Source organism: Peromyscus maniculatus, chromosome 4 (genome assembly GCF_049852395.1).
Source record: "Peromyscus maniculatus bairdii isolate BWxNUB_F1_BW_parent chromosome 4, HU_Pman_BW_mat_3.1, whole genome shotgun sequence".
NCBI lineage: Eukaryota > Metazoa > Chordata > Mammalia > Rodentia > Cricetidae > Peromyscus > Peromyscus maniculatus.
Window position 1 is genome coordinate 14671545 of NC_134855.1, and position 25059 is coordinate 14696603.

The 25059-nt window shown below is 52.4% G+C and overlaps 1 protein-coding gene across 3 annotated transcripts; it reads left to right on the top strand.

Moving 5' to 3' along the window:
- Positions 1-19986: 19986 nt before the first annotated feature.
- Tmem250 (transmembrane protein 250) lies at positions 19987-23525 on the top strand. Of its 3 annotated transcripts, none has more exons than XM_006980990.4 (2): positions 19987-20281; positions 21413-23525. In XM_006980990.4, the coding sequence occupies exon 2, from the start codon at positions 21524-21526 to the stop codon at positions 21941-21943; it is 420 nt and encodes a 139-aa protein (XP_006981052.1). In that variant the 5' UTR covers positions 19987-20281; positions 21413-21523; the 3' UTR covers positions 21944-23525. The 3 variants fall into 3 exon arrangements, with proteins under 3 accessions (XP_006981052.1, XP_006981051.1, XP_015854965.1); XM_006980989.4 differs by having other exon boundaries at positions 20010-20147; XM_015999479.3 differs by having other exon boundaries at positions 20216-20511.
- The last annotated feature ends 1534 nt before the right edge of the window (positions 23526-25059 follow it).

Consider the following 25059-nt stretch of genomic DNA (forward strand, 5'->3'; position numbering starts at 1 on the left):
ACTATAGCGTGAATCCTGTTTCAGTCCTTTAAACCTTTTAAATCACATTTATTTGTTTATTGTGGGGGCAGTGAATGCATGCCACAGCGTATGTGTAGAGATCAGAGGACAACTTGCAGTAGTCAGTTCTCTCCTGTTGATTTGATCTGGATCCCCAGGATCGAACTCAGATCCCCAGCTTGGCACAAGGTGCTTTGACTTGCTGAGCCATCACTGGATGAAGCTTCATTCCTTTTTTATGGCAAATGATGTTTCTTACCAGGATAAATGATTGATGTGTTAGCAGTTGGAGGACATTCCGATGGACTCCACATTTGGGCACCACGAGGATGCTGTTATGAGCCTTTCTGGAAAGCTCTCTGGGGTTCAGAGCTTTGGTTTCTGTGGGGTCTGCATCCACAGGACCAGTGTGCTTGAAGGACCAGCAGGCTGTTTTCCAAGCTCAGTCTCTATTAAATAGCCCCTTCCAAGCTGCTGCACTCGGAGGTGTAGTTACTTGTTTGGCATGTCCCTCACATACCTGAGATAGGAGGATCAGGCGTTCAAGGTCTCCCTCAACTACACAACCAGCTGGAGGCTAACTTGGGCTACAAGAGACCCCAGCACAAAACAAATGACTTCAGTGTCCAGTCTCAATCAAAGAAAGTGAATTCCCTTTTCTCCAGCATCTTCCTCCCTGAGCATGCAAAGTTAGTTCACAGGTGGTGTTTCATCCCAGCCCTTAAGAATGGGAGCTCGCCAGGCGGTGGTGGCGCACGCATTTAATCCCAGCACTCAGGAGGCAGAGGCAGGCGGATCTCTGTGAGTTCGAGGCCAGCCTGGTCTACAGAGAGAGTTCCACAACAGTCAGAGCTATATAGTGAGACCCTATCTTGGGAGGAGGAGGGGAGGAAAAAGAAAAAAGAAAGCTCAGTGGCTAGGGAGTGGCTCAGCAGTGAGCAGGGCCTATTGGTCTCACAGAGGACCAGAGCTGGGTTACCAGCAAGTACATTGCCTGTAACTACAGCTCCAGGGAACCAAATGCCTCGAAGTTCTGGCCTCCTCACCTGTGCATACATACGTGTAGACACACAGACATACACATAAATAAAAATTAAAAATAAATCTTAAAAAAAAAAAAAAGAACAATGATGTCCTACTGCCCACACAGCTATCCTGGTGCCCCGGGCATTTCCATCTTGCAGGGGACAGTGGGGACTTTCTGACTGTTGCCTGGAACTGGGGGGTTCCTACCCACACACCAGAGTTGTGGTTTCTGCCCACAGACACCGGATGGTTTCGTGTTCCTGCTGCTGCATCCTGGAGCCACTGGGCCCCAGTGCAGCCGCATGAACTATGCTGTATGCACTCTGGAAACCTTGGCAAGGGGACATTTGAAGTGCCTTGTCCCCGACCTTGCTATCGGGCAAACGGCTTCCCTGATCTCAGAACACCGTGGTTGGTCATGCCTTGAGATGACTCACCAAACAGATTCCTTTCCCTGCCACCAGAAGCCACACAGTCAAGACATGGCTACTGCTGTTTTGGACCACTGTGGGAAAACGCCTCTCTCCTCAGCACTGAAGAAGCCGAGACCTGGGCCCTGTGGGGACCCATGTGGAGGGTGGCTAGAAGTCCATTTTATAGTAGGGCTCAGGCCAAGGCCCTTCCCCCTGGAGAGAGCTAGAAGCTGGGGTGAATGGCGAGAGTAGATCCCACACACCCGGGACAGTGCTGCTTCTGGATCCCAGGATTTGGGGGTTCACACCGCAGAGGCGGTCACCCCCCAGGATTCAGGGGTTCACACCACAGAGGTATTTGGCACTTGAATCCCACAGAAAATTAAATCAATTACCCAGTCTAATCAAGAACTCCAGGTTTTTAATTAAACTAAGCTTAATTAAATGGCGACCGCGCAGCTCTGTCGATGTCCTGATCGGGCCCTGGGGGCTGGGAGCAGCTGAGTGGTCCATGCTGGTTGCTGGCAGCTGGCCGGGCGGATCGATGGGTTATTTGCTCACAGGATCTGGCCCTATGACAGGAAGCATGTCAGGGTGATGAGCAGCCAGGGATCCCAGCCTGCCCTCAAGTCCTGGACTCTGAGAGAACCCATGGCCACAGAGGAACAAACTCTACAGATCCCCCACCACCTGACACAGGGGGCTGTCCACAGACACTGGTGACACATTAAGGCTGCACAGGAAGCTGGAAGCCCTGCAGCTGAGGTCCTGTGGCCTCATCTGCCCCTGCAGGTGGCCATGGCTCCAGGGCCTGGTTTTGGAACCCTTGGCTTCTACAGCTTATCCGGGCCTGGCAGCTCTCAGCAGGGCCCTGGCGGGCAACGGGACTCCACTAGTCCTGGGACTCTTCCCTCCCCTCCCCTCATCTTGTCCTGCCCTTCTGGGCTTTTTATTCCTCCTCCTCCCTCAGCCCAAGGTCATTTATGGTCAGAGAAGGTAAAGGCCTGACTCGTCAGAGCTGTCGGAGTTTCTGTCCGCCTCCTTTGCCCCCGCTGTGACTGAGGGCGCAGTGGAGCCCCAGGGACGCTGGCTTTCCTGACCATCACTCGGTACTGTGTACAGCCCCTGCTAGATCCCAGAGCACCTGTTGCCCAGGCCAGGTGGAGTCGCTCCGACAGGCAACCTCTGCCTGGTCTACAGTGGGCAGGGGGGGATTGTCCTGAGAGGTTCAGGGGCTGGGGAAAGCTAAGGCGCATGTGTGGAACCACTGCTTCAGAGTCTGGACAGGGCCCACATGGAGGCCACATGTGAACAAGCCTGGGCTGGAGTCCCAGTTACCAGGAAACTATGCTCAGGGACTCAGACTCTCTGGAGGAGAAATAGAAACAGCCTTGCCTCCCTGATCCAAAGCCATCCAGAGCCTTGCCCAGATGGTACTCAAGTGGCCCCCCAAATCCAGGCTGACTCAGAGAGTCTATCATGTCCCCCTCTATTCCCTGGCCCTCTTACCCTGCTCCCCACCTTTCTAAGACTCAGTCTCTTGTAGCCCACATTGCCGTGAACTCACTACATAGACCAAAATGACCTTGAACTTCTGATCTTCCTGCTCCATCTCCCAAGTGCTGGGATTCGAACTTGTGCCCCTGTGACTAGTTTATACAGTGCTCAGATGGATCCCCGGGCTTTGTGCACACTAGGGAAGCACTCTCCCCACAGAGCCACGCCCCCTACTCTTGCCCTGGCCTGTCTGAACCAGACTGAAATGGCATGGATGTCAGCAAAGCTCCCTTTCTGATGAGACATCACCTTTTGCCTGGGAAAGTGAGCAGTCTCTGGGTGCTAGGAGGAACTCTAGGACCCAGACAGCGCCAAGGGCAGCAGAGCAGCCCCCAGCCGGACACTTCCGGCTCACAGGCTTTTTGGTCCCACATTCCAGTCTACTGTACCCTGTGATCCTTCCTGAAACCCTGGGACACAAGCTTGCTTCTTGCCTTGTGAGGACTCCACGGTGCTCCCGGGCTCTGCCAGCCTCACCCTTGACATGCAGCTGCGTTATGCCCTTCCCCCACCAGTTCTCAGTCCGCAGCCTTGTAGCATGTGAGCAGGTGCAGCTTCCCAGTCAGCTCAGGCACTCCACTCTGATGGATGTCTGTCGAGGGAAGCCGTGTGCCAGGAGCATCCCACCCCAGGCGCGGGAACCAAATGCATAATAAAAAAAAATAGAACCTTCACCGCGATTGTCTGATCTATATTTATTTCATAACATGTAGAATTAATAAGATACCGGGTTTAAGGTTGCCATGGCAACAGAATGCACAGAGACTTGTCCTGGCAAATAGATGAATTCATAAATAATGCCAAAGTGCTGATATCAACAATCGAGGTGCCCTGCTATAAGGCTAGCCCCTCACCCCAGCCTCTGTGCACCCACATCTGGGGACAGGTCACCAGCGTGTGTCAAGCCACAAGTGTCATTTCAGGATGAAGGTTTATTGAAGCTTGGCACGTGATGGACGAGTCCTCTGAAGCTGGCTAATAGGAGATTTTGCTTAGTTGCCGTCCCCTGTAGGGACGAGCTCTAGAGATAAACGACCATGGAGGATAGGCAGGGTGGATGAAAGTGAGACGCCCTCTTCTAGCCCTCTTACTGCCCAACTTCTCAGACAGCTAGGTGCTCAGTCCCCTGTCCTGCCTCCATGAAAACGGGGCAATTCACACGAGAAAGCATCTATTCATTCAGGTGACCGCTTATTGACTTGGCTCGTGTCTACCAGCCACCAAGTATGTGGAGGGTCAGCAAGGGCTGCCGCAGAGGGACACCTGAGGTAGCAGCCGCTCCATGCAGAGCAGGCACCCTGTCACACTTGCTGATGGTGAGATGTACTGGGTCACCTGGGACCTGCCCACTTGAGGTGGAGTCAGTCCACAGTTCTCCAAGCACCAAGAGCTGGCCAGACACGGTACCATACCTGTGACCTCTGGAATCCGCCACTGTGCAAGAGCAAAATCACTTCTGCCAAGAAGCCAGAGTCATTGGCTGAGCGCCCCCCCCCCCCGCCCCCCCAGCACACACACACAACTTCCCATTGGGCCACAGACGGGACATGGCTTGAGCCATAAGGCAGTCTGCTCTTGGCTTGTCTGGACTCACAGGTGTGAGTCCTTTCCATCCTGTTTTGTGTCTCCCTGTATGGACAGTGTGGGACCCTCTCCAATCTGGCCAGAAAGAATACAACTTAAAGAGGCAGGCAACTCTCTGAGTTCGAGACCCGCCAGGTCTACAGAGCTAGTTCCAGGTCATCCAGGACTGCACAGAGAAACCCTGTCTCAAAATAAAGTAAAAAAAAAAAAATAAGAAGAAGAATATGACTTAAAAGAGGGAAACCTGGAGCAAAGGCCACAAGAGGTGAGTAGTGGGCCAGGGACTTAAGGCTTGGTGTGCCCTGTGGAGCCCTATGATGGACATACATCACACACCCCTGTCAAACCCACACACTCTATACGCAACATCAAGAGGGCCCTCGGGGAACTGGACTTTGGGTAGGGATAAGGTGGCAAGAGTACTCCCAAAACTGCCCTACCAAGTCAAGCCCCTCTCTGTATTTTAAGGATACAGTCCATTTTTCATTATTATGGTTGTTTTTTTTAAACACAGGTTCACTTGTAGCCCAGGCTTGCTTTGAACTCAATATATAGCTGAGGGTGGCCTTGAACTTCTGCTTCTCCTGCCTCCACCTCTGGAGTGCTGGGATTATAGCCACGCACCACCACGTCCAGTTTATGCCGTGTTGGAGACTGAACGTGTGGCTTCATGCACACTAAGCAAGCTCTCTACCAGCCGAGCTACACCCCCAGCCCCGCTTCAGCTCTTCTGTCGGCCCATCATCTCCTCGCCAGAGGCTCTTCAGATTGTTCAAACATAAAGGAACTGTCTACAACCCTCGGAACACCTGAGGCCTGCCGAGACCTCTCCACCCTGAAGACCACTGTCCAACAGATGTTTGCTGAGATGCATGGCTGGTGACAGAAGTCACCAAGCCACAGCCAACACCTCCAGATGCTAACAAGCTGAGCTAGTCACAGGGCTGCGGGGTCTCTTTCCACACCTGCCCATGACAATTGCACCAACAGTGACCCGCAACCAGGCAGTCTTGCACAAGTGCTTGGGGGCATTCAAAATGCAGCAGCTCTCTTTTATCTATCACAACAGGCTCTATCAGTTCCACTAACAGCTGCTCCTGGCCCTCTGAGCCCAGCAGCCTATGTGAGTGAGCCACACTCACCTCACTGCACAGACAATCTAATGCTGTGTCCTCTGTGTCCATCATCAGGATGGAGAAGCACCATGAGCATCCTGGAGGAACCTGGCCCTGCCTTGTTTCCACCACAGATGTCTAGGTGTAAGCCTCGCCTCTGCAGCCCAGCCACCAGCTTCTCCACATCTATGCCCTCCATCTCCTCACTTGGAAAGGTGTGTATGTGTGTGTGTGTGTGTGTGTGTGTGTGTGTGTGAGAGAGAGAGAGAGAGAGAGAGAGAGAGAGAGACAGAGAGAGAGAGACAGAGAGAGAGACAGAGACAGAGACAGAGACAGAGAGATATTGACAGGAGGATGAACCTCAGGAGCCTGGGGATGGTCTTCGCAGGTGTTCAAGAAAACCTGTAGCCACCCACAGGCTAGCTCCTCCTTTCAGAATGAAGCAGCGGGATGCTCCCCTGCAAGACTGGAGGTGTTGCATAGGGGAGTTCTGTCCCCCCACTGTTGCTACCACTCTGACGACCCTCGCCATCATGGCTCATCATTGCTCCAACTGCACCTCTGTAGGCAAGATGAGAAGTGGAAAGAAAGCACAAGACTGCCCCCTAGTGTCATCATCAGAAAACTGCTCCAGTCTTCACTGGCTGCTCCCAAAGTAGCAAGCTCCACCTCAGTCTGTCGGGTGGGAGACCCCCCACCCCCACCCCACACACAGGACCCTCCAGTGAGCAGGCCCTCTACAGGTCTGAAGGGGATCCAGCCCACTGGGTCAGAGCACTCTGGGGGTGTGGCGACCTAAGACAGAGAACCATCAGCAGCTCAAGGGCAGCATGGTGCCACCCAGCTCTCCCAACACCCCTGACCACCAACCAGCTCCACCCTAGCCACCTGTGACGGAGGGTGTAAGCCCTGTTAGGCTTTGTGTTCATCATCACCCCTAAAGCATCGCCTGAGTGCTCCAAGGGAGCCTGGGCTTCTGTAGCCAGAGCTCACCATCTTGCTGAGGTTCCCGAGTCAGGGCCCAGCACCGCCGTCCCTTACTGAAGGCCCCATAGCCTACCTTACTAGAGTGCAAGCAAAGTGAAGCACAAAGACCTGGGTGGTCAGAGTGAACCCAGGTATTCAGAGGTGAACCAGGGTGAATTGCTGTGATGAGTGTGAATTGAGGTAAATGGAGATGCACCGTGTGCTGGGGTGACTTGAGGTAATATGCTGGGGTGAGCAGAGGGACCCAGGGTGAGATGAAAGGGGGCTGAGGTACATGAGCTGACCTCACCACACAGTCCAGAGACAGCATTGGCCAGAGCTCAGCCCTCCACTAGCCCTAACCCAGGAGAGACTGCGGCCTAGGGCTGACTCCAGCTCAGACCGAGTGCCATCTGGGACCAGGTGCGCCCCCTGGTGACTGGGTCTGTACCTCTAGCCAGACCCTGGGGCAAGTCCCCTGAGTAAGCCCCCTCGGGCGTTGGTCTCTGGGCAGGTCAGCTGCTGGACCACTTCCACAGTGACTGATTGACTTCAGGCTCTTTTCTTACCACACAACTCAGAACCTTACTAGAAGGCAGAACTGCTTACAGAGGGTGTGGCTGGAATCTCAGGTGAAGGTCAATGGGTGAGGCTGAGTTCCCCCCTCCACCCCACCCCCACACTCTTCAGGAAAAACCTGACCTCAAGGCAGATGAGCACTATGAATGAGTTGGAAGATTTGCCTCAGGAAACCGCCTCCTGCCCTGTAGCTCCTTCTAGGAGCCTCGGTAATGGAAATGGGCAGTGAGCCACTATGGAGGCTGTGACTTGTTGACAGCTGACTTCCTCAGGGCGGCTGCAGAGCACGTGGCCTTGGGGGTTGAGTTTTGGGTAGTGTCCTGTGATAACACAGTCTCCCTTAGTTAGTACCTCTGTGCCAGTCACCCTGTCAGGGACCCAGCGCTGCCCAAAAGGAGCCCCAAACTAAGCAGACAGCAGGTGCAGACACAATCTGTTAATATTCTAACCTACCCGTTGGAAACCCGCCCCTTGGGGCTGCCCTGCGTCCTGACGTAAAAGCCTGATTTGAGGAAAAACCCTCCCTTCTCTCTTCAGCTCTTTCTCTCCATCCCCACGAGGTGTGCGCCCTCGACCCCTCCCTCTCTTCCTCCCTCTTCTTTCTGTCTTTCCCTAATTCCCCATTCTTCTCTTCACCTCTCTATTATAATAAACTCATTTCCGTGCGGATGCAGCCCCTGGGTTGTAAATGAAGCGCTCCCACCTGCCCCTACATCTGCCTGGCATGGTTTCCCTCACTCGTGGGATACCCTGGCCAGCGGGGATCCCCCAAACGCAGTCTCATGACACAATCTCCTGCAAGTTCTGGGTGGATCTGGCCCAGGGATCAAGAGGGCTCTCTGGATGCCTTACTTAGGGTTTCTATTGCTGGGATAAAACACCATGACCAAAGGCAACTTGGGAAGGAAAGCGTTTATTTCATCTTACAGTTTGGAGCTCCATCATCCAAGGAAGTCATGGCAGGAACTTCAGGCAAGAACTGATGATGCAGAGGCCATGGAGGAGCGTTGCTTACTGGCTTGCTTTTCATGGCTTACTCAGCAAGCATGCTTTCTTTCTTCCTTTCTTCCTTCCTTTCTTTCTTTCTCTCTCTCTCTCTCTCTCTCTCTCTCTCTCTCTCTCTCTCTCTCTCTCTCTCTCTCTCTTTCTTTTAAGACAGGGTTTCTCTGTGTAGCCCTAGCTGTCCTGGAACTTGCTCTGTAGACCAGGCTGGCCTTGAACTCACAGAGCTCCTCTTGCCTCTGCCTCTCGAGTGCTAGGATTAAAGGCATGCGCCACCCAGGACCACCAGCCCATGGGTGGCCCCATCCACAATGGGCTAGGCCCTCCCACATCCATCATCAATCAAGAAAATGTTCTGCTGGGTGGTAGTGGAGGCAGAGGCAGGCGGATCTCTGTGAGTTCAAGGCCAGCCTGGTCTACAGATGGAGTTCCAGGACAGGCTCCAAAGCTACAGAGAAACCCTGTCTCAAAAAACCAAATAAATAAATAAAATAAAATGAGAGAGAGAGAGAGAGAGAGAGAGAGAGAGAGAGAGAGAGAGAGAGAGAGAGAGAGAGAATGTCCTAAAGAACAATTCTATAAAAGCAGTTTCTCAATTAAAACTCTTTCTCCTCAAATAACCCTAGCTTGTGTCAAATTGACTTAAAACTAGCCAGCATACTGGAAGAGAAGGCTTGAGCTGAACCACAAATGCTTCAGAAAGGAGAAATTTGGAGCGGGGAAGAGAGCCAAGGAAGTGGCCAGAGGAGGAGGAAATGGTGGGCAAGGCCCAGAGACCCCCAACAGCAGGGTTTGAACTGCAGCCATAGGTAGCTTGACTTCCCTAAGGCCAAACAGATGTCTCCTGTGGTGGAGGGAGGAGCTGGGGCTCCAATTTGTAAGAAACTGTCCTCTTGCCAGGTGGCGGCAGCGGCGGCGGCGGCGGCGGCGGCGGTGGCACTTGGGAGGCAGAGCCAGGAGGATCTCTGTGAGTGATCTATAGAGAGCGATATCTAGGACAGGCACCAAAACTACACAGAGAAACCCTGTCTTGAAACACACACACACACACACACACACACACACACACACACACACACACACACACAGAGTAAAAAAAGAAAGGAACTGACCTACTATCAGAGAAGCTTTAGGACCTCCAGGAATCCATGGGAGGGGAGCCACGTCACATCACAGTTGGACAGGCTTGAATGCCACATGAACCCATGAACCCAAGCACGTGTTTGCCAGATGGACCAGGTCACATGACATCTATGTAATTTGGGATCCAGACTTGACACTGTGTCCTCAGCAGGGACACCAGACCCACCCTGCCTGCCCACCCAGGGAAGACCACAGAGCTGTGCAGACCGGTGAGGATGTCTGCGCACAGGTGCAGAAGGCGCACTGGGATTCAGGCACTGGGGTGCGTGCATGGGTCAGCCATGAAGGTGGGTCCTGTAGGACAAAGACCTATAGAGGTAGGCGCTGGAGCTCATGGGGACAGAGCGTCTGGCTGGGAAGATGAGCGGAATCTGTGGGTAGCGACTGTTACAGAATGCCAGCCTCTAAGCAGGACAGCCCCCATTTTCATCAGAGCAGCTATGTGACCATTTTCTTTTTCTTTTCTTTTCTTTTTTTTTTTTTTTACATTTTATAAAATCTTTATTGACAAATATATATACAATTCGCCTGTTTGCACAATTTGATAGACTTTAGTCCAGCATCCTCATAAGCCCATGACACCATCACCACTTTCTACTTTAGAACATTGCTGTCTTCAATTTCATACACACATATAATGTATGGTGATTACATTCCACCTTAGTTTTTTAAATGAACATAATATTTGCAGTTGTAACCATTTTTAAGTTCACAATTCAGTGGCATGAATTACATTCAAGATATTAATTATACTCATGATATTAATTACATTTGTGGTATTCATTGATTACATTCGCAGTATTCAATAACTATATTTATGATATTCATTAATTACATTAATTGTATTGATTTATTACATTCATGATATTATGTCCTGATACTACTGTCCGTTTGTGGGGCTTTTCCATCACACAAAACAGAAACTCTGTACCTAGGAAATCACTGCTCTATATTCCTTTCTTCTCCATCTTGAGATAACGATGTGACCATGGCCAAGTCATCCCTGAGATCAGGCCTGGCGACTGCCGCCTTCTCTCGTAGAAGGAGAGCGTGAAGAAGGTCATCAGACTTTCCCGGTAGCTCACCCACTCCCTTCTGCACCTCCCAGCAAGCTGTGTGTAATTCAGCTCTAACTGCATGCGGCCCAGTGGTAGTGATAGCAGTGTGGTGGTGGCGGCAGCTAGGATACATAGATTGCGGAAGGTCAATGGGAGGGGGGATTATCTACCTACCCAGTTATGAGGCCATTATGTCCATGTTGGGCTGATTGTTTCTAGTGGGGTGACTACGTAGGTGTTACCATATCCCAGTAAGCAGCTCTTCACCCAGAACTCAGAGGTTCTGCAAATTGAGCCTCCATGGAATCAGACTTTGGTTTGTCTTTGAGTCCTGTAAAGAGGCAATGGATTTTTTTGTGTCTCCTTGACGACGGCAGTGATGCTCTGTAACAACAGGCTTCCTGTGTGCTTACAAATGGTCAAGACAATGCATTTGATGCTGTGTGTGATGTACCAGAGAGAGACAGGAGAGGTAAGGGAGGGGAAGAGAAGCAGGCATTCCTGATCATAGCCAGTGAGATTTCTCATGGTGTGCATCATTTGATCCTCCACCATAGACAAGTCCTAGCTACTAAAAATCTTAGTTTAAAAAAGAAAGGGTATGTCAGGCTCAGTGGCACAAACCTTTAGTGCCAGCACTCAGGAGGCCGAGGCAGGAGTATTTCTGTGAGTTCGAAGCCAATCTGATCTCCATATTAAGTTCCAAGACACACCCCTTTGATCCCAACACTTGGGAGGCAGAAGCAGGCAGATCGGTCTGTCTGTCTGTCTGTCTGAATGTATGTATGCATGTATCTACCTATCTATATATTAACTATATACATATGGTTACTAGGGCCAGAGAGATGGTTCAGCAGTTAAGAGTGCTTACTGCTCTTCCAGGGGACCAGAGTTTTCAATTCCCAGCACCCACATCAGATGGCTCACAACTTCCTGCTACTCCGGCTCTAGGGGTCTGTTTGACACCCCTTTCTGGCCCTGGAGGGCACCATCATATACATAGCCGGCAATCACACAGATTCATAGACTACGATCAGGAATGCGTGCTTCTCTTCCCTCCCTTACCTCTCCAGTCTCTCTCCGGTACATCACACACAGCATCAAATGCGTTGTCTTGACCATTTGTAAGCATGCAGGAAGCCTGTTGTTACAGAGCATCACTGCCGTCGTCAAGGAGACACAAAAAAATCCATTGCCTCTTTACAGGACTCAAAGACAAACCAAAGTCTGATTCCATGGAGGCTCAATTTACAGAACCTCTGAGTTCTGGGTGAAGAGCTGCTTACTGGGACATGGTGACACCTCCATAGCCACCCCACTAGAAACAATCACATGAATAAAAGTAAAAAACGCCGGGTGGTGTTGGCGCATGCCTTTAATCCCAGCACTCGGGAGGCAGAGGCAGGCGGATCTCTGTGAGTTCGAGGCCAACCTGGGCTACAGAGTGAGTTCCAGGAAAGGTGCAAAGCTACACAGAGAAACCGTGTCTTGAAAAACCAAAAAATGAAAAAATAAAATAATAATAAAAAAGATAATGAAACAAGATTGGCTGAATGGAGTGATTATGAGGAGGAGCTGGTGTCCTGTCTCTGACCTTGGTGTGAGTAGACAGACAAGAACCCTCTGGAGGAAGCACGGACCGATCGCCAGGGCACTGGGCACTGGGCACAGCCATCTGCTGGACTTCTGAAAGAGAAAGTGTGACAGTGTTGGGAACCCTGAGAACAGCCTGGATTCCCCCCTGCCAGCTCGGCAGCGCCACCTGGTGCTTACGCTAAGCCTGATCTGGGCTCCCAGCTTCGAACCCAGAGAGCAAGGTGCCAGTTCTCCAGAATGTTCCCTCTGGATCTCCACTTGCCCCAGGGCTTGGGAATCTCACTTGTAAACCTATTCTCCAGCCAGGTTTTCATTCCAGTTTGTTTCCAACAAATTTTCCCATAGAATCCTGGGAGTCGGGAGTGCCTGATGCCAACCGCTCTCGCTGGGACCTCCCGTTCCTGCACCCTCTAGCTTAAGTGCATTTAGTGACGCGCATCCTTCCCTGCCATCCAGCCACTGAGTTCTCATCTTCCCAACTCCCTAATGCACACTCATCTATACCCTACTCCATCCCATCCCATCTACTCACAGCAGGTGCCAGGCAAGCTTGGGTCGGTTCCAGAGACTCTTGGACCTCATTGGGGTGCTGTGGAGCCACCCACCAGGCGCGGAGGTGGTAGCTCCAGCTCCTCACACAGTACTCTTCGCCTTTGCTGTGAAGATGGCTGCTGTTGGTTTGCCAAAGAGGAAGTCTGTCCCCAGGGTAAGCGTGGGTATCACAGCGGGACCCCACGCTTGGAGTCCCGTGCTGAGAAGTGGGCAGGGATCTTTATGTGCAGCTAATGAAGCAGGGAGTTTTCCTGTCTGGTAACCAGACCTTTGAAAAGTTAGCTAAGGCCGGTTGGTCGATCCATCCCAAGGGCCTTGTTGGAAGCTTGAATGCCCACAGATTTATTACAAGGATGTTCATCGTAGCCTTATTTATAATTACAAAAAACTGGCACCAGCTCATATGTCCCACTCCAGAAGACTGATGGGAAGAGAGAGAGGGTGCTGCAAGCTGACTATGACGTAGCTGTTGAACATTAGATTTATGAAGGGGTTCACAGACACAATAAATGTTCATTATATATGGTCAGGCAAGAAACAACAGGATGCAGACCCAGGTCCTCGCCATCTTCCCTATTCTGCTAATTAAAAAAAATAGAGCACCACCCAGGCCTGGGCTTAGGCTTCATCCACTCCGGGGCCCCAGGGAGGCTGGAGAAGCAGGTGCAATGGGTCCCTGCTGATGGATCCAAACACCTCATACCGAAATGTAGTGGTAGGAGCAAGAAAGGCCTTGAAGGGGGGACAAGGTGGGACCCCTAGGCTGGGGGGCAGGGGGGAACAAGCCTCTTCCCCTCCCTCTCTCTGTCTCTTCCTTTCATTCTCTCTGTGCCTCTGTCTCTTCCCTCATCCGCACACTTGCTTCTGATGAAATCAGTTCATTATACTTTACAAAAAGTAACAAAATGTCTGTACATCGGCCATGTTTGTAGGACATACACAATGTCCAGGTCTCAGGGTGTAGGTGCAATCTGCTCGGATTCAGAGATCCCTTGGACATGGCCATAGTCCGCAGTATCAGATGGTTAGGGTTCAGATATGCATACCGTTGTGTTGACTGTCTTCCCACAGTGTACATGCCAAGTCCTCTCACCTCAGGCCCAGCAGCAGGGCACAGTGTCCATCTCTGGAGTGAGTACCTACTACTGCCCCACCCCACAGAGGACACAAACCCCACTGAGGAAGTGGAATCTCTCCAGTGACACTTCCGAGGTCCTCATATGAGGGATGTGTGGGGAGCTTCCAGTGGGGCTTTACAGGAGAGAGCCAGGATCCCAGGGCCAAGCAACGCAACACAGCTCTTAAGAGGACAGCTATCAAAATGGGGGACATCTGCTCTTCAATTTCCCAATCACAGGCCGTGGAGGTGGGACCATTCTCCAGGCTAGAGTCTATCTTCTTCATAGGAGGGACAGTGAGGCAGTTAAAAGGGAAGACTGGGATGCAGGTCAGTAGTAGAGTGCTTGCTTGCCACACACCAGGTCCTGGGTCCCAACCCCAGTATGGCAAATAAATAAATAAAGCAATTATATATATATATCATGCTGTTCTCCATGGCCCCCATGGCCACAGGGCTACTGCCCTGGTTTGGGGTCCTGCATGTCCCCCCTTAGGGTGTGTTCACAGGAATTCATCTTTTCCTAGCCTCCACATCACTCTGGGGCTGATTAAATTAGCGAATGCAATCACAATCTGAAGCAAGTTAATTGAGAGAATTTATTTGGGCCTGACAGTTTTATGCATGTTTGATTAAGTATTATAAGGTTTGTTTTTGATTTTGCATAATTTAACTTTAAATCCTGCACTGGGGGGCCTATCAACCATTAACGACCAAAATAAACCTCTTTTAAGATGCATCCATTTATGATTTATTTCTGAGTGCAGTATCTTCCAGATTTTTTTTGGTGCTGTTGCCAAAGTGACAAATATGTTTAAAGTGACATTTTGAGCCATCCCCTTTGCCCCATAAATCTTCCGGACTGGATACAAGTCATTAAAAGTTTTGAAAGAAGTACAAGTTAGTATTTATATTGCAACACGTGACATATAAATGCCTGTGTTTGTCTTCTGCGTGCCATAAAATATATCCTAGTGCCATTCCCTGGGAGCCAAGCAGATCGCCCACGCTCTGGAGCAAAGATAAGCTCGGTCACAAATCCTTACTCCCGCTGACAAGAAACTGTTCAATCAACAGTGGTCCAATTGAGTCTCCGGCGAAATTGGAACCCAGTGAAGACAAGCCTTGAATTCGGCCTCTTTGACCCCTTTAAAGTTTAAGGCTAGGTTCTGGAAGATACTGCACTCATCACCAGCCAAAGGCCTCTGGCCTTGAGAAAACCACGGTGCCTGGGAGGCTAAGCTGTCGTCCCTGAGGTTGTTTATAAGGATTCATATGGTCTGTTTCCTCACTCAAATCACAGAAGAGAAAAGCTCAAAGAGAGGAAAACACTGATTTCAAGTGAAGGTCGGGTCCACTCTCAGACGTGCAGACAGCAAGAGTCTAGGTCCCTCACCTCTGACTGCTCCGTTATCATGGCACCAAAGCAGCCACAGAGAGGAATGAGCTTGTTCCATGCATGTTCATACCAGAGCAGAGCAGGGAGCAAAGGCAGCTTTGGCCCACAAGCCTCTAGCTTGAGACTCTAGGCAAACAAAAACAATTTAGCAGGGTGACTGAGGTGCAAGACAGTGGCTCTGACACTGAGTGAAGCCTCTGAGTGGTGAGGGACTTGAGAGGAAAGTGTACTGTGGGACGAATGGAAAGCGTTGAAGTCATATGCCCTCCCTAGACCTGAGAGAACAGAGCGGTGCTAGGGTCTATCTAGGAAGAGGATGTCCTTTGGAGTGTATGGGCCTGCACGGCCTATAAGCTCAGGATGCTCCTCGCCAGAGGTCAGTGACAGACCAATGACTTGTACAGAGTGTGGTGGCCTTCACTGAAACACGACAGAGTACCAGCCTGGTACGCTTCACTCTGGTTGAATCCTTAGCACCACCACCAAAACAGATGGAGGCGGGGCGGGGGGGGTGGGGGTGGGGGGGTGGGGGGTGGAGGGACCTAGTCTACACCTCCTGAGGTAACAAAAGCTTAGGGTGGGCAGCTTACAGAACAGGCATTCCTCACAGCCCGGGGTGATGAAGCCCAGACTGAGGTATGGCAGGGTTGGCTCATCTGAGCACATTCCCCTTGGATTATGGATGCTGACTCCTATCTCCATCTTCATCTGGTCACCCCTCTGTGTGTGTGTGTGTCCCTCTGCCTGTATGTCTGGATCATGATCTCCAGTCACCCTGGATTAGGGCCTATCACCACAGAGACTCCACTTTATATTACAGATCTCTTTCAGGGCCCACAGCCTCCAAATAGTTACATGCTGAGGCCGTAAGAATTAGCGTTTCAACATACAGATTTGAGGGATGTAATTCAGCCTCTTGGGGTACTCTATCCCTCCCCCGTTCTATAAGCCCAGAGCTGGGGCAAGGTGGAGCTGAAGTCTGCTCTGGAGCCTCTCTTAAAGCTGCACAAGGTCCGTTTGGGCTGTCGTTGGAGAAAGGACTCAGTGTTTCCAGGCTGGCAGTGTTTCTGGGTCAGCTCACTGCAGACAGCAAGCTGGCGTGGGCCAGAGGCCCTCAGTCCCTCCCAGGGCTGATGGCTCTGCCTCTCAGCTGTTATGTCACCCTCCAGCTCCTGGGAGGGACCTGTGAGGGCAGGAAGGGTCCTACAGTGAGCTCCGTCACCTGGCTGTTGATGTCGCCTGTCAACTTTGGGCAGTGAGGAAGAGTGGGGCTCATGGAGGGGACCACAGAGGGAGGGCTACCTGAAGGCTGGCTCTGGAACAGCAGCAAAAGCTGAGCCTCGCATGGCCAGGCCATCTTCTGCCCGCTTTCCTGGACTAGTGAACCTCGTTCCACAACTCCCTGTGAGGGCCTGTGTGTTGCTTCCTCACTTTGCAGACAAGGAAACTAAGACCTGGAGAGGCAGAGACTTTACTCATGGCTAGAAGTGGTGGTAGGGAATCAGGCTGGGTCGGGAACACTGCTCCCAGCTCCTCTGCTCAGCCACCAGTCCATTTCTTTTCTTTTTTCTTTTTTTTTAATTTTCAAGACAGGTTTTCTCTGTGTGGCTCTAGCTGTCCTGGAACTCACTCTACAGACCAGGCTGGCCTTGAACTCAGAGATCCACCTGCCTCTGCCTCCCTAGCACTGGGATTAAAGGTGCATGCTACCATCACCTGGCAACCATCTGTCATCTCTACCTTGACTATGGCCTGAGAAGAGGGGACCCTTCCTGGACTCCTGGGGTAAAGGAGCAATTGGGGCGGGGATGCAAGAGACCAGGGTCTTTTATCAAGAGGTATTGCTATCTCAAGAGGTTGAAATTCTGTCACCAAGGATGAGAGGATTGGGCCATTAATAAACACTGAGCTCTAGTGTGCGGAATTGATGAGTGATGCCCACTACAGCGTGTGGTACCAACTGATGATGTCATCTGGGGTGTGGTGGATGTGGAAGGGCATACATGCCACACAGCAAATATCCACAAGTAGTGGGTTCACACTGCATTTTGGAGTCAAGCCTGGGTTGAGCAAAAATCTCTCTCCTGTCAGTAAATTGGAGGCTAAGCTGCTCTCCTTGGAGTGCTTTTCAAGGATTCAAGTGGCCTGTTTCCTCACTCAAATTAGAGGAGAGAAGCTCAAAGTGAAGAAAACACATTTCAAGTGAGGGTCCCATCCACTCTTGGACAGTGCAGACAGCAAGAGGGCCACCGGGTCGGACATGCCTACCCTCCTGCTCTGTTGTGATGGCACCAGAGCAGCCATAGAGAAAAATGAGCTGGCTGCAGTCCCTTGGGTCCCATACCTGGGTTTGGACTGTAACGTTAGACTTTCTCTAGTCTGTCTAGGCCCTTAAGAGTCCCAGCAGGTGGCGCCAGGCCACTGTCCAGCATTTGCCCACAGAGAAGCCCAGAACAGACGGCAGAGCGGAAGCTGATGTAGAGAGAGTTGTTCTACAGCAGGACAAGCCTGCAGCAAACAGCACAGGTGGGACTCTGTCCTCTCCTTGGGGACGACCCTGCTGTGGTCAGACCTCAGGTCCCGAGAAGTCTGCAATCAGTTCAGTGCTCGTACCCAACCCTTCCAAAAGTAACAGAATGCAGGAGAGTGGAGATAACAGGAAGCATCCTTTAGTGAGACTTCCTGAGGTCTTTCAGTATGTGTACAGAGGCCTGAGGTTAGAGGGCTCTGAGGCAGAGGGAGGCCGAGGGCAGTCAGCATCGGCTACTTGCCCTAACCCAGAGGGAGAGTGAACCTCAAAGTCGGTGAGGAATGGATGGTAGAGGTGGCTTCTCAGAGGCGGAGAGCATTCCGTGGGGTCTTACAGAAGGAACAGGGGCTGAGCACGTGGACAGGAGCAGAGCGACAGAAAAAAGAGTAAAGAACAAGGCTTGCCCTGGAGTGAGTCGTAGGACCAAGGAGGCAGTTTACAGTGGAGAGGACGAGGAAAGCAGAAAATCATCACCCCTTGGTGGCAGAAACTGAGGCCAGGGGAGAGGACAGAACATGAATGGTTTTGAGAAAGTCTCTCGTAATCCAGGGGTTCCAGCTCACTCTGTACCAGAGGCCGATCCTCCTGCCTCCAAATGAGATCTCAGATGAGGACCACCCTACCCCACTACAGAAACTGTATTGTAAGCATTACTTCTGTGTGTGCACACGAATGGTGTGTGTGTGTGTGTGTGTGTATGCACTTTCACACATGTGTCTTTCTCTGTGGATCTCCATCTTTTTTTTTTAAAGATACAGTCTTTATTTTGAGACAGGGCCTCTCTCTATGTAGCTCTGGCTGTCCTACTCACTCTGTAGCCCAGGCTGGCCTCAAACTCACAGAGATCTTCCTGTCTCTGCCTCCCTAGTGTTGGGATTAAAGGTGTGCGCCACCACACCTAGCAAGACACAACCTTTATAAAATACTTAATTAAATACTTAAACAAAATAAAACACATTGTTTTATGTGTATATGTGTGTGTTTGCATGCATGTATGTATACCACATGGGTGCCTGGTGCCTATGGAGGCCAGAAGAGAGTGCAGGATTTCACACACACACACACACACACACACACACACACAGACAGAGAGAGAGAGAAGGAAAGAGAAAAATGTGTGTGTGTGAAAAGTCAGAGGACAACATGAAGGCATTGATCTTCTCCTTCGTTATGTGGGTACCAAGGATGGAATGCAGATTGTCAGTTTGGTGGTAAGTGCCTTTACCCACTAAGCCACCTCATGGGACCAAGACGTTTGTTTGACACGTTCCCACTCTGTATCCCTGGCTGGCGTAGAACTCACAGAGATCCGCCTGCCTCTGCCTCCTGAGTGCTGGGATTAAAGGTGCATGTCCTGACACATGGTACACTTCCTTATTTTTACATCTATTTATTATTTGTGGGTGGTAGAGGCAGGATGTGCATGTGCCACAGCTTGCAGCCGCTCTTGTCCCGAGTGGGCTGGGGCCCCCAAGTGTCCCCTGTGCAGTGCAAATCTGTCTTGTGGCCAGCCCCAAGCCGATTCTTAGCTGACGTTCCCCTTCCTGCAAAGAGCCTGCGCCGCACCCAAGAACCGCCTGGCTTAGGTTCGTTTTCCATCCCTGGGGAGCCCACATCTGGTAAGCAGGAGGGTCAACGTGGGACAACCCTGAAGGACCAGCCACTTTTTGGTCTCCATGGGATGATGCTTCCCTTCACACCCTAACACCAAGAGCACACCTCGTCAACTTTGAGCTCAAACTCTTGACACCTACTTGTAGGAACCAGGCAAGGTCATTTAGGCCGGTGGGGTACACCAGCCTCACTCTTTTTTCTGGAGCTTCCAGGACCCCTCTGCTCCACAGAGGGTATCCCTAAAACCCACGATCGCCTGCCTCATCTGCAACCGTCTCTGCTCTCTGGATGCCTAGCAGCGCCCGCTGGCACACAGGAGAACTAAGCTCCGCAGCATCACACGACAGGACACAAACCAGCTCACACCAGAGAGAGGAAGCCCCGCCTACTGCAGCGCGTGCGCACTAACACCGAGTCGGCCAGCGCTCCCGTCTATCCCCATCTGCGCCTGCGCAGGACAGGTCCGGCCTCCGGCTGCGGCCGCGGGCCATGACGTCATGGACGACTCGCGGCGCGCGCACGCGGGCGCGCACCCTCGGACAACGTCGAGTTCCCGGACGCTCAGCGCGGGCTCGAGGCGAGCGCTGCGAGGCTCCACGGTGTCGGCGCAGGCGGAGGGGGCGTGAGGATCGCGCTACGGTGGCCGCCGAGGGACGACGCTACGGCTCCCACGCTGGGACAAACGCCTCCGGCCCGGCCCGGGCGCGCCCTCCCCTCCGGGCCGGCGCCAGCCGGGGGCAATTGAAGGGCCGCGCGAAGCGACCCCATCTTCGGCGGCATGAGCCCGCCCCGGCACCGCAACCCCGGGGCACAGGCTTGCCCGCGGGCCCGGTCCCCAGCGCCGTCGGCCTGCCGCATGGTTCCGGACACCGGCACCGCCGCGGAGAGGGCACCGGGTGAGCGGCCGAGGACGGGCGGGGACCGGCCGTGGACCCAAAGGCCGTCTCCACGGCAACAGCGCCCCGACACCGGAAGTGGCGCCTGCAGAGGACGCGGGCAGAGGGCCGGGGTCGCGCGTAGCCTAAGGCTTGTAAGGGCCGCGTCTCCAGAGCCGGGTTGGCGGGTCCTCGAGTGGAGCCTCTTGCTCTGGGGTCCGGTGTGCGGAGATGCGTGCCTTGGTGCCGGGCCGCCCGAAGGGCGGGCTGTGGGGCGCTGGAGTGCACGCACCTCCACCCGAGTACACCTGCTGCAGAATGCAAACCCGTGCTATGCGGTGTCCAGTGACACACCCGAATGAGGGCCATTTCCCTGTCTAACTGGGTAAAACATAGCTAAAGCTCCCGGGCTCGGGACAGGTTGCTTCCCACTGAGCCTCGGCCACAGCTGCACTGGCGGCCATTTGCTCAGGACGTGCGGCGGTGAAGGAAGCTGGACTGGAGTCGAACTCGCAAAAGCCTGTTGGCGATGTTTCCCTGTCCTGTTACCAACATTTAATCTCTAATGTCGTATAGTCTGAACTTTATTTTTCTATCCACCCACAAATTAACATAGGCAGCTGCAAAATGACATTTGCTTGGTGAAACAAGGAACCACATGCCGTTTCCCCTCTCTTTGTGGACCAGTTTGGAGTACTCTGGCGCTATGCCCAGCCTAGACAAGCCAGCAATGCTTCCGTGTACAGGCAGCCCCCGGGAAAGAGGTCTTGTTGCCTCCATTTACAGAGCAAAAGCAGTGGGAGGTGCGGGAACCTGCCAAAATAATGCCAGAGTTCAGGTCCGGCAGGTGACCTGAGGGTGTGGCAATGTGGACACCCTATCTTCATCTCAGTCCTGTTGTGGTTCTGCATGGCGTGTCCTTGAAGGAACTTGTTAATCCATCAGTCACCGTAGAAGTACTAGAGAGTAATGGGCCCGTGGAATGCAACCAGTAGTGTAGTGCGTGGAATCTTCAAGAAGCTATAAGGAGTGGGCTTGGCTAGATTACTGTCCCCATTCTATCACTGATGGCCCTTAGAGGGGGCCCTCCCTTGGCAGCTGCTAAGAGAGGGACATAATTACTGTGGCTCCCTTTCCCCAGCACTGTGACATAGAATGGTACTTTTGCTTTGTACAGGTGGTGGGTTTGTGAAGAGATTAAGGGGACAATCTTAGGGTGCGACTGATTTCCAGACACACCCTCGCTGAAGTCTGACCTGGTACTCTCCTTGTACTTCACCCCGCAGGCCACCACCTCCCCCAAGGCTCAGCTGAGGGCTCCTAGGTGCTGATGACACCTATGCCAGCCATCTGGACGCTGCATTACCACTGCAAAGTAGCACTGCCGCCCGGGCCCAATGCCGGTCATGCCCATTCCGCGGCGGGTGCGCTCCTTCCACGGCCCTCACACCACCTGCCTGCATGCCGCCTGTGGGCCAGTGAGAACCTCTCACCTGGCTCGCACCAAGTACAACAACTTCGATGTGTACGTCAAGACCCGCTGGCTCTACGGCTTTATCCGCTTCCTGCTCTACTTCAGCTGCAGCCTCTTCACCGCGGCCCTTTGGGGCGCGCTGGCCGCCCTCTTCTGCCTGCAGTACCTGGGTGTGCGCGTGCTGCTGCGCTTCCAGCTCAAGCTGTCGGTGCTCCTGCTGCTGCTGGGGCGCAGGCGCGTGGACTTCCGTCTCATGAACGAGCTGCTCATCTACGGCATCCACGTGACCATGCTGCTAGTTGGGGGTCTGGGCTGGTGCTTCATGGTCTTTGTGGACATGTGAGGACCCAACCTCCATGGGGTTCTTGATTGCGCTGTATCAAGTTTCTTTCCTTGAAGGGTGGGGCTTGGTAGGGGCCTTTTTTTTTTTGCCCCATCCCAAAGGTAAGGCCTGAAGCACACACTCCCACTGAGGAGGGAAAAGGGCTGAGTGAGACTGCTCTGGGGACACCAGTCTCCCTGTTGGCTTCTGCGCTGTCTGTCCTTCCTGTGCACTTCCCCGGATGGGACATCCCTCTTAGCCTCTTGCCTCTGGTTGCCTGTGCATTTTCAGGTTGTCCAGTGGGTGGCCCATCTGTCCTTACTGCACCTTGAGACCTTCTGCGTGACGTTCTCGCCAACGTCAGGCCCAGCCAGTGGGACCCACAAGGGGTGCCTCTGGGCTACACAGCCCTTTATGTGCCCTGTTCCTGGCTCTAGCCTCAGGGACCCAATCTGGCTACACAGGCAGACACCCCACTGCCACTAGTTGCGCCCCCTTCCGAGCTGCTTGAATCCTAAGCCCATGGGCCACTCACTGCTGTCACCAAGTGGCTGTGTCCGTCTTGAACCCCAAGTCAGGCCGCAGGGTCACCTTGGTTTGCATAGGTGCAGTCTAGCAGGACACCATATGTGGCATTGGCTGGTCCTGATGCAAGGGAGCACAGACACTGAGGCTTGGACTCCAGAGCAGGGGCTGCTCCATCCTCTGGGCAGGTCTGTGTGTCAGGCCATGCTGGAGCTCTGCAAACTTAAGAACCTAGGAGGCCACTTCCACTTAGCACTGGGGGGAGCCTTGACTGTCTGAGGGATGGAAGCCTCCAGCAGCCTCCCGCAAAGTCTGGGCTAACCCTGTGGAGAGCAGGAGCCAACAGATTGTACCTCCTCAGTGGTGTTTACCGGCCCCAGAGGGCAGCCTGGGTGGGCTAGCTGCCCCTTCCCCACATGCCTGTTAGACCTGGTGTGTGAGATGAAAAATGAAGGGAGTACCTGACCACCTCTGGCCTCTGTCAGGAGCGGGTGGTGGCTCTCGCTGGTGACAAGGGCCTGGGTGCTAAGTGACGTACTTTGAGTTGTAACTGCAGGGGCAGGACACTGAGCAGATCTGCCAACGCCTGCTTCACCCCAAACTCACCCCACACCCTGGGCATGGGGGTGGCCCCTTTGACCCCGCCTTGCCAGGAAAGCCAGTTGTGTTCCATTGAAGAGAAACCTGAAGAGCCCCAAACAGGGAAAGCAAAGCTTCAGGACTGTCCCAGCTTTTTAACTGGTAGCCAGCTGTGCCCACTGGTCTATCGGGAAGGCTCGCCGAGGGAGTCTGTCCGCCTCCCAGGACAGCGGGTGAGGCACCTTCCCAGTGGACCCCGCTGCTTGCTTGCTGCAGAGAATTGTTTGCACTAAATGACACTCTTCCCCCAAAGCAGCTTTGTTCTTTGTTAATTAGCTCCTGTTCCTCAGAGCGGCCTGAAGCCCCCTTTGCTGGGTGGTGGTGGGAGAAGATGACAGGACCTTGTCACCCACTGCACACCCAGATGCCCAGTGTCCTGAGTGCCTGTTAAATTCTTTATGAGATGAATCACCTGCATTAAACCTATTTTTTTAATGTGTTGATGGAGTGACTAAGTTTTGCTGGGCTGGGGCCTCATGCGTCTTAGACAAATTCTCCGAGACAGTGCTGCGATCGCTGTTAAGCCAGAAATCTTTGCCTTTTCCAAGGATGTAGTCTAGGGTGTCACAGAAACCATTCCCCGCAGGACTGAGTTTTGAAAGTGTCTGATTTTAGTGTTAGTGTGGAATTCTCAAAACTGTCAGGTGGCCTGTAGAGAGCCTAGAGTTGCCTTGGTCAGTAAAAGTGAGGGCTGGATTTCCGGTGCTTTCCAGAAAGGACAGGAAAGCCTGTGGACACCATGCACACTTGCAGGTGCAATGTGTGGGTGCTGGGAGGAGCAGGAGGCCAGGTTTTCTCCTTAGCTGTGCTTGTGAAATGTGCTATTGGAGATTTTTTTTTTTAAATTCCACATGTATGTTATATGGCTTGCATGTATGTCTGTGTACCACTTGAATGCCTGGTACTCATGGAGGCCAGAAGAAAGTTTTGGAGTCTGTGGGACTGCGGTTAGACAGTTGTGAGCCACCATATAAGTTCTGGAGATCAAAATGGGGTCCTCTGGAAGAGCAGTCAGTGCTCTTAACTGTCCAACCACCTCTCTAGCCGTTACTAGGGATTTTGAGGTGGGGGTAAGGTCTCACTAACTTGTACAGGCTGGCCCCAAACTCCCAAGTACTGTGATTATAGGCATGAGTCACCATATCCAGCTTGAGGCATGCTGGGTTTGTTTGTATGTGTGTGTTTTTTAAAAGATCGTTTATTTTTGTTTTATATCTACAGATGCTTTTCCTGCATGCATGTATGTGTACCATGTGTTACCTGGTGCCAGCAGAAGCCAGAAGAGGGCAATAGGTCACTCTGGAACTGATTGGTTGTGAACCACCGTGTGGCTGGGAACAAATCCAGCCCCTCTAGAAGGCAGTACTCTTAATTAATGGGCATCCCTCCAGCCTTGAATTTTGTTTGGAGGATTTGTTTTATTTTGTTTTTGAGACAGGGTCTCAAGGCAGTGGTGGCACACACCTTTAATTCCAGCACTTGGGAGGCAGAGGCAGGCGGGTGTCTGTGAGTTGGTCTGCAGAGTGAGTACCAGAACAGCGAGGACTGTTACACAGAGAATCCTTGTCTCAAAAACCAAAAAGGGAGGAAGGATTGTCTCACTATGTGCCTGGGTTGTGTAGACCAGGCTGGCCTCGAATTTATAGAGATCCACCTGCCTCTGCCTCCTGAGTGCTGGGATTAAAGTAGGACAGCAAGCCCCACCCAAGTGTGTGTGTGTGTGTGTGTGTGTGTGTGTGTGTGTGTGTGTGTGTGTGTGTGGTTTTTCAAGACAATGTTTCTCTGTGCGACAGCTCTGGCTGTCCTGGAACTCACTCCCAGCTCAGAGATCCACCTGCCATGCACCACCACACCTGGCAAGTTTTAGTGTTTTTTTTTTTTTTTTTTTTTTTTGTTTGTTTGTTTGTTTGTTTTTAGTTTTTAGTTTTTCAAGACAGGGTTTCTCTGTATAGCTTTGTGCCTTTCCTGGAACT